At 48.5% G+C, this 13,534-nt stretch overlaps 2 protein-coding genes across 2 annotated transcripts in view; both read right to left on the reverse strand.

Annotated features, from left to right (window-relative positions):
• RALGDS (ral guanine nucleotide dissociation stimulator) overlaps nt 1-1,291 on the reverse strand; it is a 55,909-nt gene extending 54,618 nt beyond the window's left edge. Inside the window, exon 1 of the mRNA XM_030461187.1 lies at nt 1,168-1,291. Within this exon, the coding sequence (XP_030317047.1) occupies nt 1,168-1,197 (30 nt within the window). The 5' untranslated portion in view covers nt 1,198-1,291. The remainder of the gene's footprint in view (nt 1-1,167) is intronic.
• Nucleotides 1,292-2,586: 1,295 nt separating this feature from the next.
• On the reverse strand, nt 2,587-11,878 carry GBGT1 (globoside alpha-1,3-N-acetylgalactosaminyltransferase 1 (FORS blood group)). Its single transcript, XM_008497277.2, has 6 exons — nt 11,775-11,878; nt 10,786-10,848; nt 10,061-10,111; nt 9,938-9,973; nt 7,583-7,717; nt 2,587-7,169 (listed from the first exon to the last, which is right to left on the reverse strand). The coding sequence occupies exons 1-6, from the start codon at nt 11,834-11,836 to the stop codon at nt 6,485-6,487; spliced, it is 1,032 nt and encodes a 343-aa protein (XP_008495499.1). The 5' UTR covers nt 11,837-11,878; the 3' UTR covers nt 2,587-6,484.
• Between the last annotated feature and the right edge of the window lie 1,656 nt (nt 11,879-13,534).

Here is a 13,534-nt window from a genome sequence, read left to right on the forward strand (position 1 = left end):
TTTTCCAGCTCTCCCAGCAAGATCACTCTCCCTAGTCCACAGCCATGGAGTACTCTTGTTCTTGACCCTTGGAAGGGTCAGGATCTAAACCCCAGTATTTTGGTTGCCAATCCCCTCTTCCAAAGGGAGGTACCACACATGTGCTGGCACCAGCTTCTGCCTCACACACTTACCTCCAACACAGCTAATTTAGCTTTTATTTATAGGGCTGGGTCAAGGCAAATGGACCCAGTGGGTGCAGGAGGTGGCTCTGCTATGCACATTTGCAGTCCAGAAATGGATCCCTGCTCACTTTTCCACCACAGCATCAGCCCTTCCCTTCATTCATCCCTGGGCTCCCAGGAGCCATCACTGCCCACTTTCCTTCCCAGCACCCCCATAAGGTCAACAGCACAGACCCCCCACCCCCTTGCAGGGTTGGGGATGGGAGGAGACAGTGACAAGGGGAATATTGAGTATAAACTCAGAGGAGCATCAGGACCAGAGAGCCACATCCTGAGGAGACCCCCAAATTTCGTGCCTTTGCCTCACCCTGCGCTGCCCCCACATCACTTGTGGGTCTGTGAGTGCTGAGCTTTTGTCCACCTGGGCTCGATTCAGCTTCATCCAACCCCACCAACACACCAGGCAGAGCTAAAGGGCCTCCTGGTGGCCCTCGGCCCGACTGCTGCAACCCCGGCTTGGTTGGCCCAGCAGCTTCGCAGCCACCAAAAGCCCAGCGACGGCTGCAGCACCGCAAAGCAGGGAGACCCTGTCCAAGGCAAACTCTGCTGCGTTTGTTCCCGACCCTCCAGCCCCGCACTTCTCTATTTCACAGACAGAAAGCAAAACCCGACAATTCCCGCTGCCGCTTCTCTGCCAAAGCTCCTGCTGCAGACCGGGGCTCTGGGGTGCTGGCACCTACAGTGTCCCCTACCCCAGAGGGCAGCAAGGGACACACACCTGCACCTACAGACCCCCAGGAAGCCACCCCCGAAGCCCACCCGCTCCCGGCCACCGCACGTACACCACTCGCCCGTCGCGGCCACCGGGAGCCCGACCAGCCGCGGAGCTGAAGGGGACGGAACCGAACGTCCCCTGCAGCTCCCGCGGGGGCTCGGAGTAAGGGGGTACGGTGAAAATACCCCCGGAGAAGCCCAGACCGATGGGTGAAACGCACCGACTCACCTGAGTGTCGATCATCATCGTGCCCCGCATAGCACAAGCCCCGCCGGCCGCGCAGGGAGAGCCGCTGGCCCCGCTCCGGGGCTCCGGGCTCACCGCCCCTCCGGGCTGCCCGGCGGCCGGGGGCTCTCCATGCCGGCCATGGGGCCCCGTCTCCCCCCGGGAGCCGCCAGCGCGGAGCCGCCGGGAGCAGGGAGCGCGGGGGCGGGCACGACGCTGCCGGGGGGCGGGGACCGCGGGTGGCTCCGCCCGGGCTGACCGGGGGACAGCGGGGAGGTGCGGGGCTGCGGGGGGATGCCGGGGAACGGGACCCGCAGCCCGGGCACACACACACACGGTGCCCACTGAGACATCTGCACTCGGGGCACCTCACCTCTGTTGGGGACTGTTTGGGTCTGTTTAGGTGCCCGTCCCCCCCTTAAAGTGGGCGCTGTGGGTGCCGGGGGAGGAGAGGAAGGACCTGTAGGAAAGCACCTTGCAGGCCTGGCCAGGGAACGCAGCGGTTCGGAGTGTTTTTGGCAGAGCTGTGCGAGCTATAAATAGGAGAAGAGCTTCAGGGCCAGAGCTGGGGTCAGCGGCCGAGCTGTCCCCTGGCAGGCACCTCGAGTGGGGAGCCTGGCACCATGGGAACGGTGCCACAAACATCTCCCCCACCCTCTCCCCGAACTCCCCCCGGAGCCTCCTCTCTGCTGCTCCCCAAAGTGGGCCGGGGAGAGGAGCCGGTGCTGGAGGTGTGGGTGCAGGCGGTGTGCCGGAGCGGAGCTGGGGAGCCAGCCCGGGCTGAGCCAGCGGGGTTGCCCTGGAAACTGCGAGGCTGCATGCTCCAGTACTCCCAGTTTGTATTTATGGGGCTGATGACATCTGTCACGGCGGAGTGATGTCAGGAGAAGCAGGAGCCCAAGGAAGGCTGCGTCACTCTCCTGGCTCGGGGTGCAGAGCTGCCTGGTCCCCTCCTGGGGACTCCAGGACACTTACCCGGCACCCACGCGAGTGCCACGGTGTCCAACAGCCCCCCCTGATCGAAAAAGAAGAAGAAGAGGGCGGCAGTGGGAATGAGTGACAAGGCACAGCCCATCAGTTCTGACCCTCCTGCTCCCGGGTGGCTCCGGGCCAGCAGATCCAGCGGCTCCGGAGGGGGAGCAGAGCCAGGAAAGGAAAAGGAAAAGGTGATGCCAGGGCCCTGGCTCTGGCACTAGATGCTGCTACAGAGCAACATCCTTCTAATTATAGTAACGGTGTCAGCGTTGAACAGAGGGTAAAATACAGACGTCAAAAGACTGTAAAGATGTCGTTTGCTGCTGGCATAACTATCTACAAAGAAACCCAAAACAACAAAACCAAACAAAAACATCAACACCAAACAAAACCAATAACAACAGAAAAACCCCTCAACCCAGAATATGAAGCACTTTAAAAAAGCAATTTGTACTCATATGGCTTGCTTTAATTTAGCTGCAGGTTCAGCAGGGGTCAGGGCATTCAAGCAGCAGAGTTCTGGTTAACACTCTTCATACGGCTTTGTACTCGTTTTACATGAAACAGCAACATTTGGTGGGTCTATGTTTAACCTAAATATAGCCCAGGGAGAGTCAAGTCAGTGCAGCATTACTCTACACTTAGATAAAGGGGGGAGTCGGGTGGGTAGGCAGACATTTAAAAGTCACTTCTTCAAGGTGTTTTGCTTGCAATGCTCTCCTGAATTATTTGTGTGGAGCAGAACTGGAGGATCAGGTATTTAGCACGAGTAAAGTGCAACCCACTCCTGTGAATTCCTTCTCCAGTTCCTGCTGTCTCTGACAGCACCCATCATTGTCACTGTCACCTGGAGAGCAGCTCTTGCTTTCTGCATGTTTCACCCCTGGCGATCCCACAGGGATTTGCTGGGGCAGTGAGGTGAAACAGAGCAGGCAGGGGGAGAAAATAGTAATCCAGGTGCCTGGAACTGCTCTTTGAGATCAAGAGCAAATCTCTGACAGAAAGAAATTCACTCTGTGTGCCTCCCATTCTCCAGTCAGTGACCAGGACTGGACCCTGTGTGTATATGAAACAGGGGAAAGTCTCTCCCATGAAAAACCATAGGATAAAGAGGCAAAGAGAGCAGGGAGTTCAGAATCTTCCAGCTCCTTCCCAGCCCTGTGCTGCATCAAGCCAGCCAGATGCACATGGCTGTTCCCCAGGTTTTATGCAGGGAACGTGTAACTGATGTTCTTATCCTTCCTCATCTGTGTCTGCTCAAAGATCATCTCATTTCCATGCCCCTCAGCTACAGATCTCACACAGAGAAGGTTTGACTGGGCCAGTCCTTTCATAACTATTGCTGCATATCAAAGCAGTTCAGAATGACATTTCTGGTCAGTAATGCCAGGCAGCAACAGCCATGGGACAGCTAAGAGAAACCCAACTAGGGGTGAATAGGGGTGCAAATCTGAATTAGTGGGAATGGATTGAGTGGGGAGAATGAGAGGATCGCAGTCTGGCCCCATCCAGGAGCCCATTCAGTGCTGTTTCTTGTCCCCCAGAGAAGTTTTCCTTTTGAGGATGAATGCACCATGCAAGTCACCAGCTGGGACGAGGAAAGAAAAAGCCTGTCAGCTGGGTTCTTAAATTGGATGAACAATGAATGATGAGTCTGTTCCAGCTGAGCAGAAAGAAATGGACAGAACAAGGGGCCCTTGGGAAGGCAACGAGCTACTGATCCAAGGCTTGGTGAAGGGGATCCAGGGCTCAAGTCAAAAATACCTTGAAAGCAGGAGCAGATCCTCAGGCAGCATAAATCAGCTGATGATTTATTCACACGTGCTGATTCCATACATGTTTCCGTGCTGTCTGTGTGCTTCCAAGTCAAAATTTCCTTGGCACAGGGACACATGAAACACCATTGTCCCCCGGGGTGAGTGAAGACCCCATGAGCAGGAGTGAGAGTCTGCTGCTTTGCTCCCATCTGCCTCAGTTACCCCCTGACCTATGGCTGCTGGGGAATTCACATCAGAAAGTAGGTCCTGAGGAAGCTCCCCCACTGCTGCACAATCCAAATGAGAGGAGGAAGGTTTGCTGGTGGTGTTGGAGGGAGATGATTAATCAGCAGGAGATGACAGCAGAAGTCCAGGCTTTCACTAATTAGAGGAGGGCAAGAGCTGATTGAGGGAGCATCTCCCACGCTGCACTGGGGAGTGTTCCTGCAGTCACTTTCCTCTGCTCCCTGGAGACACAGGGACTTTGTAGGTGCTGGTTCCAATCACAGCCCTGCTGAGCAGATCTGTGTCAGGCAGCATGTGACACCAGACCTTTCCCTGGGGAGAAGCTTCAGGCCAGCCAGGCAGATAAACATGTTTGGCACTGCACAAATCAGGCTGGTACCACCTCAGTCACTGGGTCACGGGCTCAGAGCTGGAGACCAAGCCCTTCACAGAAGTTTTTCAGAACAGGTACCCCCAGGAACACAGACCACCCTCTTGTGCACACACCATTTGCACAAGAAAACTTCCTCTCCTGGTGGATTTAGTGTAGGCTATGAAATTCAGAGGAATTCAGATGATTTAGTGTGGCAGGATGAAGCCCCATGGCTGCAAACACTGAGCAGTTTAGAGCAGAATTAAGGCTCAAGGGGAATTCAGCCACTGGCACAGTTGATCCATGGATTTGTGGCTGCTGTGTATTTATGGGGTATGAATGCTTCTGTAAGAGATCTACCACAGCCATGTAGCATGAGCTTGAGAGTGGGAGATAATTTTATCTGGCTTGTCCTGTGCAGATCAGACTGGACAGTTCCTTCTGACTTGTAAAAGAATCCCTATGCATATACATATATATATAGCAACTGTCAGAATGAGACCCAGTTTCAGTTGTGGCCTTCAAACACAACTGTTTTACAAATAAGAAATACAGTATTAATCCTGGGTTGGGTGCTAATATATCTCTTTGTGAGGATCTTTTGTAAGGATCTTTTACCCTTTCTTCTGGAATGTTGTGCCTGCTCACCAAACCCAGACATCTTCTCATGAGATTCAGTTCTGGTTCAGTTGTGCAGAAAGGCTTCCCCCAGCCCTAAGACTTGAGAGAAAATACATGAAGGTGGACCCTTGGCTGGATAAAGCAGGAATCACCAGAGCAGCTGCCACAAGGGGGGCTGGGCTGGAGGTATTTTATGTACCTTATGCGTAGTATGGGTACCATGAAAGCTTTTCTAATTAGCCTTCTGGAAGATGAAATGCCTACAACGACCCTGTCAAGTGCCATTTTCAGCCTGCTCACACAGGCCTGAAATGGCTCGTTAAGTCATCTGCAATCAGTGCTGGGGCCCTAAAGCTTTGAATACTTGATACACTGCCATAGAGCAATTTTCTCATGAGCAGAGAAGCAAGAACAGTCAGGCACCTTTTCCTCATGTTCCCTCTCTGGCACATAAGCCTTTTTTTTTTTTTTTTTTTTAAATGGTTCCCTTAGAAACAGCCAGCTTAGCCCTTTCACCTCTGCTCCTCCTCTAGGCAGGGCCATTCTCTGATGCTCCCTGTGCTCACAACACTGCCTTGCACAGCTTTTGCCTCAGGAGGGGGCAGAGATGATGTTTATGGCAGCCATGGCCACGCTGCAGCAGGGAGGTGGCACAGGAAGCTCCAGGCTGTGACCCCAGTTGATGATCACACAAGCCAGGGCTGTTCCCCTGTGTTTGGACCCCCCCAGATTGCTGACCCCAGGGAGCTGTCAGCCTGCAAAATGCCTGGTTCAGCTTCTCACCACACTCACACAAAGAAAACCTGGACCCCCAGTGTACTTCCAGCTCCAGCCTGAACTCACATTCATTGCAAAGTGAAATCACTGTTTCTGGAAATGCATCAGCCCCTCCTGTCAATTCCAGCAGCTTCTAGCCAATTTTTTTTCACAGCACTTAGTGAAAAGTTGGAAAGGATTGCAGGAACACGAACCTCTCAATACCAGATTTTCTGTGTTGGAAAAGATGACATGATCCACAGAGATGTGAACCAGGGAAAAGGTTCAGAGGACATCTGTGACCAAAATAAACCCAAAGAAGTTCAGGCTGGGTCCCAGCTGTGCCATTTCTGCCTAAACTCAGGTCTCTAAAACACAGACTAGTATTTGGAATACGACTGCCATATGAATTAACATTACTTGTCCTGTCAGACCAAGGCTCTTACTGGCAATGGCTGGCACCAGCTCTCTGCTGAGAAGGTCCAAGAAATCCTGCAGCACATCCATATGTTCCTTTCTCAGTTTGTTCACACTGGGAACAAAAAATTCCCTGTGGGAGCTAATATTTGGTGGGTCTGATTGTGTGGAGGACATCTCTGCTGGGATCAGATGATCAATTTCTTATCTCTTGGTAGTTCTTGTCCACTGTGGAAAAACGTACGAGGTGAATTTCGGGGGGCTTTGGCTTCCTGTCATCCCATAAATACTCTGGAGAAAGCACCTTGGAAGGTTTGTTGGAAAGGAAGTGTCTGTTGAGATGACTTTCTTCCTGCCAGGCTGCCATGATCCCATTGGCTTTGTCTGTCAGGATGGCCATGTGGCAAGCCTTGGTGACCTCATAGACTTTCTTGACCAGCCCCCCAAACACAGCCCCTCCATAGTAGAAGTCTCCTTCTCCATCAGGGATGTAGGCTGCTGAGGAGCTCCTCCTCTCATATGGGAACTGGCTTCGAGGGACATTAAAATAGCCAGGGTGTATGGCTGCCACTGTGTCACCCAGGGTCTCAGGCCCCCAGGAGTTGTGGAACACCATGTCAATGTCCAGGCAGAAGAGGTAGTCCACCTCCTGGTGGCTGACCTCTGCTATGTGCCTGTTGATGGCCTCCATCCTGCGCATGGAGATCTCCTGCCAGCTGGGGTGTCTACTGACGGGGACAGTGACAAACCTCCTTCCAGGCTGCAGCTGGGGATGGGGAATTGTCTCTGGGTTGTCAGTGAAGATGTAATAGTTGACCCGATAGCCTTGCATGAAATGTTTCTCTGCTGACTGCAGGAAGGGGCTGACAAACCTGGAGTACCTGTGCAGACACAAGGGGTGAGCAGCGTGGCAGAGACAAGAGGTGGGGGATTTCACTTTAACTGATGGGAGAAGACAGGGGGTGACCAGGATGCAAGGATGCACACACTGCACATGCAATAAGTCAGTAGAGGACAAGGAATAAGTGGATCATCCCTGGTTTGACCAACCAACCACTTGTCTACAGTTCTAATCCCAAGGCACATGGTAGTTCTTCAGAAACACTGACCATGCTCTAGGCACCTCAGGCACTGAGTCTGTTCCCTTGTAGGTTTGTATGATTATGGCCACACTGCATGGGCATAAAAGTTCCCTACAGACTGGGACAGATTTCAGCTCTGCTGAGGACAAGAAAAGTCAAAATGATCTTCCCACCCTGAGGAAGTACCTGGACCCACAAAGTGCTTCACTCACTTTCCAACAGCAAAGGCTGTCACCCCTATGGTGAGATTCAGTGGCCTGTAGGCACTGTCCAGGAGCTCAGAACTGAAGGTTCCTTCCCAGATGATGGGGGCCAGCCATGGGGTGACTGTCAGCACATCCTGACGCCTGAAGGGAGAGAAAGGGAATGTTAACGAAATGGAACAGTTCCTTTTGGTTCCAAGGCCAGGAAAAGGGAAAGACACACTAAAAAGGCAGCTAGAAGAGTGTGTGTATCAACATCAACTCATTAGGGATGGCTTTGTCTTCAGATCTTTCCCTGCCATCTCATTTGAAGTCACTGAGCATGGACATCTCAGTTCTGGGATGAAATTAAGCACTGTTTAACACATTGGCAAAAACCTGAGAATCTACTAAAATCTCATTTAAGTTCATGGGACTTTTCTGCTGGGGAGAGTTTAATGACCACTGAGCTCACAGAATGAGAACTTATGCAAATTTGCTATCAGTCTGCTACCTACAGATTAAAACACAGCTCACAATATGCAAATTACTATAAAAATATACCCTATTGCTGTGTTATTAAAACACAGCTTGTGGCATGACAGTTTATTTTTCCAGTATTTATATATAGCTTTAACACTTTCAGATATTAATTTATAATTCTGTATGTGAGTCAGCATTCAGATGTGTAACAAAGTTATAGAACATCCTTAAGCTCCTGTGTGGGTAGTGGAAATATTGAATCTATAGGCAGCAGAATCTGATTCTGCCTTATTACAGCTATGCAGTGCTATTTGAACCTTCTCCTTTGTTTTCAGGGTTTCTTTTTACCTTTTTGATTTTAAAACAAGATGTCATTTATGATGTGTAAGTTACCCTAGCCCACCCACACTCACCCCAGACCATGATCTGTAGCACTCTGCTAATGAAATCTGCCATGCCCAGCAGAGGGTCACAGTTGGAGGCTGAAGCAGCCTCTCCTCTGACACACTCCCAAGGCAATATCAGCACAAGAACCCAACCCAGGGAGCTGTGGGGAACAGTTTGATGGCTGAGGCAGCAGCACAGATCTAATACTTTCTGTCTGAGTGAATACAAGAATAGCAAGTTCACTCCCTCCTGTAGTAATGATTAAATATGAAATTATAGAGGAAGAAGAATTTGGCTTGTAGAAAATGTACTAACTGAGCTGTTCTCTTTCTGGGTTAATTATCTTTTTTGGAGGAGGAAAGAAAGAGAGGAGGAAATCAGCAAGTTTGTTTCTCTAAGCACAGCCTTTTTCATTTAATTTTCAAGGGCTGCACTGGGTTTCCCAATGACTCATTCCCATGGCATGCACCCTCTTGGTCCTTGCTAGTGAACTCCAGAAGACCCAGAGCACTAAAAGCTACATGACTCATGTACTCCAGTATTCACTTGCTGATTCCACACCTTAAGTTATTCCAGTACAGAATAGAGAAATATTCAGGCCCAGCATGTCCTGTTAAAATAGTGGGGGGGAAAAAAAAAAAAAGTTATGTACCAGCAGGGTGTGTTGATTAACATGCAGAAGAATGGTGGCTGTTGAAGGTGAACTGCTGGAGATAAGAGTCAGGTGATAGGAGCTGGACAGAAGGAGCCTGCTAGCAAACACAGCTGACAAAGAGCATTTGCCCAGGCCACTTCTCTGCTGCTGCTGCCTGAAGCCTTCCACAACTCTTTAAACTCCCAGGTTTCTCTGCCTCTCATCCAGACTTGCCTGTCTGAGTGCCTGCAGCTCATTCCAGTGGCAGATCCAGCTGGTTAGCTGAAGCCATTGCTGAAGGTCACACAAGGCAGCTGCTTGATTCTGCCCTGCAATGGGTTCAAAGCCCTCCTACAGTTGGTTACAGCTACAGTACAGCTCCAGAAAGTTTTTTGCAGTTTTCCAGCTATTAGATATTTCCCACCCAAAAAAGAGCTCCTGGCAGCCACCATGTATGCAGACAACCTGTGTGTGCTGATGTATTAACTGGGAGTTTACAGCAGGTCTGTTAAAAAGGACAGAATCCCAGACTGGTTTGGGTTGGAAGGGACCTTAAAGCTCATCCAGTTCCAACCCCCCTGCCATAGGGGGGGGACACCTCCCACCAGCCCAGGGTGCTCCAAGTCCCATCCAACCTGACCTTCAACATTTACAGGGTTGGGGCAGCCACAGCTTTTCTGAGAACCTCTTGTCTCCCCATTCTATGCAGTGATAAATTCAATCTTAGAGCAGCACCTACAGCTGCAGACACACTGATATGGTTGGAGCTCTCATGGAACAAGGTGCTGCCCAGGGTGTATTAGGACTTTGAAACTGAGTGCCACAGAGCACTCAAACCTAAGCCTGTAGAAACAAAAGAAAGTTCAAACAAAGAAACTTACTGTGGAGCCAGGACTCTTGGCTGCTGATAAAATAATCTGTAAAAAGGAAGAAATATCCACTGAATAATACATGAATATGCCTGGAAGAGAGGAACAGCAGTTTAAAGGTCAGGAAATACTTACTGGGGGACAACCCGGATCAGCTTCTCTCCTGTGTACTGGAGTTTCATTGAGCTGCAGGATGGGGTGGGAAGAGAACAGGATTGTAATGTTTTTCCTAAAAATGAACAAGGTTCAGCTTCAGGACCTGCTGCTGTAAGTGAAGCTGACCCCTTAAACTGTAAGGTTTCTGGAGAAGCAGCCACACTTCCATTTTGTTCAGAGCAGGTTTCTGCTCCACCCAAGTGCTGGCATAACAAATCTTTGAGAAAGTGAGTGGACAGCATAGATCATAGAGGGAAGAAGGAAACCACAGTCATGAGACTGAAGCGTTATTCCTAACTCTTCCTCACCTTACATGTTTGCTCATTTCACCTCTCTGACTCAGGTTTCTCCATGTAGTGAGCTGGGATACTTAATCTCCATCTCAAGGCACAGCAGGATCCTGTGTGTACATGTGCATGTGTGTAATTACACCCTGGTAATAACCTCTTAGTTGTGGTCTTTGTGACCCACAACAAACCAGGGCTCCCTCATGCAGTACAAAACCAGAGCTGTCCTGAAGGGCAAGCAGACTGAAGCAGCAAAGGTTGTGTTATTACCATTGTGTTCTCAGAGAGTGACTAATTAGAGATTCATAAAATGAAGAACAAGCAGCTGCTTGTTAACAACTATTTATCCTGTCAGTGAAGAACAGCTCCTGTGACAATCATCTGTATTATTCATTCAAGAGGAAACAGGATACTCACAAGATTTGTGGGCAAGGGAGGTAGTATGGGAGGTAGTGCACTTCTCCATTCCAAAGTGTAATCCTGGGAGAGCAAAGAAACATGTTAAGACAGGTAATGCTGGAAGATACTCTCCTAGGGTTTTCTAAGATCACCTCAGAATCTGGCACAGATTTTGAGAAGTAACTCCAGCTAACTAACTGCTTGTCTGCTTTACTAATTAGTGTAGGAACCACTGTATTCACATTTTAATGGAACAAACTGCTGCTAAGGCACAAGTGGGAAGCTCAGGGCAAAGTGAGTTGCTCTGAGTGCATCCTCTAATTTGTGCAGCAGAGCAATGGACTGCACAGGCTTTTTTCTCCTTTTGGTTTAAATCACAATCTATTCAGATTTTCACATACAATCACTTAAGTATTGCTGAAATGCAATCACCCATGATGTGAAATAAGAGAGAATTGCAACATCTGAAATACAGCATAATTAAGAGCAACTTAATAATTAATAATTTAATAGTTACTAGAAATGCCTGATCTCAGCTTCCTTTCAAACAATGTTTGAATTTGCCCAGGAGAATCTGCAAGGCATACTCAGTGTTTACTCAAAGCTACAAACATTCTCAGTGCTTGAAAGAACAAGGTTTATTAGCTAAAAGCTACCCCTAATTATACTGGAGTGAGTTTGGACCATTTGAGGAGACAGATAATCATCTCTTTTAAGGCCTGGACTGAAATGTAACTGTAATATTCTGTAAACTTTTTTGTGAGTCAGATATGGTGTCAGCAGCCTAATGTAGACACAATTAGTCTTTTTATTCTCTCTCCATTTAGAGACTTTTCCCTCTAATAGTATTACTTTATCTATTTTACCACTTACTGTTCTTTCTTTCTTCCAGCTCCAGCAGGGACTTGCCATAAGATGCACTGCTTATATTTTTCTGCTACTGTGCTTTTTACCATGGTATAGAGCAGGGATTTTCAATATAAGGAAGCCTGCCAGCAAATGCTTACCAGATAAACACAGTAGCTACAAACAGACAGACAAGACATCCCAACACCTTCCTGGAAACCATGGCTTCTGGAGGAGGAGGAAAGGCAACTTCTGCCCAGCAGCTTTTACTCTGCAAAGACCAAAAAAGGGAAAGAAATTGGCTACAAACATCTCACTATGAGAGACAAGGATCATTCTATTACAGGAATATAAATTTCTCCAAGCAGTTTCATTTTAGTTACATCTCTCTGAAACCCAGGTTGTGGAAAGAAGCAAACTGTAAAGAACCACACCACGTAGCACTGAAGCAGTTCCAGTGAAACATGTCTGAGAAACCTCTCAGTTTCAGTGAGATCTACTCACAGTTCTCAGTGCACAGGGTGCCTTCCTCATTTGGTTTCAGTTTCTGTAGATTCCATTTACTCATCTACAGCATACGCCCTTTACAACTTAATAAACTCACCAAAACAACTTGTAACAGGTAGAGCTAACACAGTTATCATATTAGCTGAATAACTCCATCTTTCACAGAAGAGATGGCTCCTTCCAAAGCTGCATGCAGGAAAATGGTAAACTGAGGCTCAATGCAACCACAGAAACATAAGACAACAATAAGAACTCATACTGGATAACAATATTTCTCTACAAGTCAAAGAAATTACTCCCTTTTCAACAGCAGCCATAAAAAAAAAAAAAAAAAAATCAACTTCCCCAAGCTCAGTTCTCACCTTAAAAGCTCAAATTAATCCTCTTTCTGTTCACAGGGAAGCAGAGCTTCCCAGAGCACGAACCACAGGATCTGTGGCAAATACACCAGGTCTGTGAATGAGGCTTGTTACCAGCACATCACTCCTTACAGGTTACATTCCTTGTTACCTTTACCAAATAGACAGCTCTGGTACTGCACTCACTGCCACCTCCTCAGCATCCTCTGTCCTCTTCTGCAAAGCCAGCTTTCAGGCTGCACAGCAGTCTGGAGCCAGAGGAAGTCACGTTCTAGCATGTGACTGGAGCCTGGGAGGGGAAAAAAAAAAAAAGGCTGTTTGTCAAACTCCTTTTCATAGGCAGACAGAAGGTTTGATGTTAGTGGGAGGAACCAGAACAGGATGCTGCTCTGGGGGAGGCTGACAGAAGCATCACAGAGATCTCCTCTGTGCTGGCCCTTTGTAAGACAAACAGCAGTGCCAATGGATCTGGGAATCAGTGGGGATTTTCCCAGTTTCCATTTTTATTCTGGTTGCAGACAGGTAACAAAACATTCTTAAATCTGTCTAATTGTGCCACGCAGAAATCCTTTCTGGTGCTTCTTTTCTCTGTCTCCCACTGACCAATCTCATCAGCTTTCACAAAAATCTCACTCTAAAAATTAAATCAATATTTATCTCAAGGCCTTTTACCATATAAAGCCTTCCTGGTTTCATGCTGAGCAGTTCTGCCTTCTTGCCTAAAAATGTAGGAGGATTTGGAACCAGACTCTCCTCTAGCTTTTATTCCGTGCTTTGAAAGGAGAATAGAAGTTATCCTCAAATTGAATAATGAAATTCACACAGAACAAAAAAGGACATGGATGTTCTGGTTATTTTAATGCAGTTTCAGCTGTTTTAATAGGCACAGTGCACTTCTAGGTGTCTTTACAGAGTAAACATCTAATCCCTCAGGAAAAGAAATACACATATTTTGAAATACTGCACCATTAGGAGCAGAGATGATGCATTCCCCCTCCCTTTGCTTCAATTTCTGTTACAAATCTGCAAGAACACTGGAGCCAGATGAGCTCAGG

Source organism: Calypte anna, chromosome 17 (genome assembly GCF_003957555.1).
Source record: "Calypte anna isolate BGI_N300 chromosome 17, bCalAnn1_v1.p, whole genome shotgun sequence".
NCBI classification, from domain to species: domain Eukaryota; kingdom Metazoa; phylum Chordata; class Aves; order Apodiformes; family Trochilidae; genus Calypte; species Calypte anna.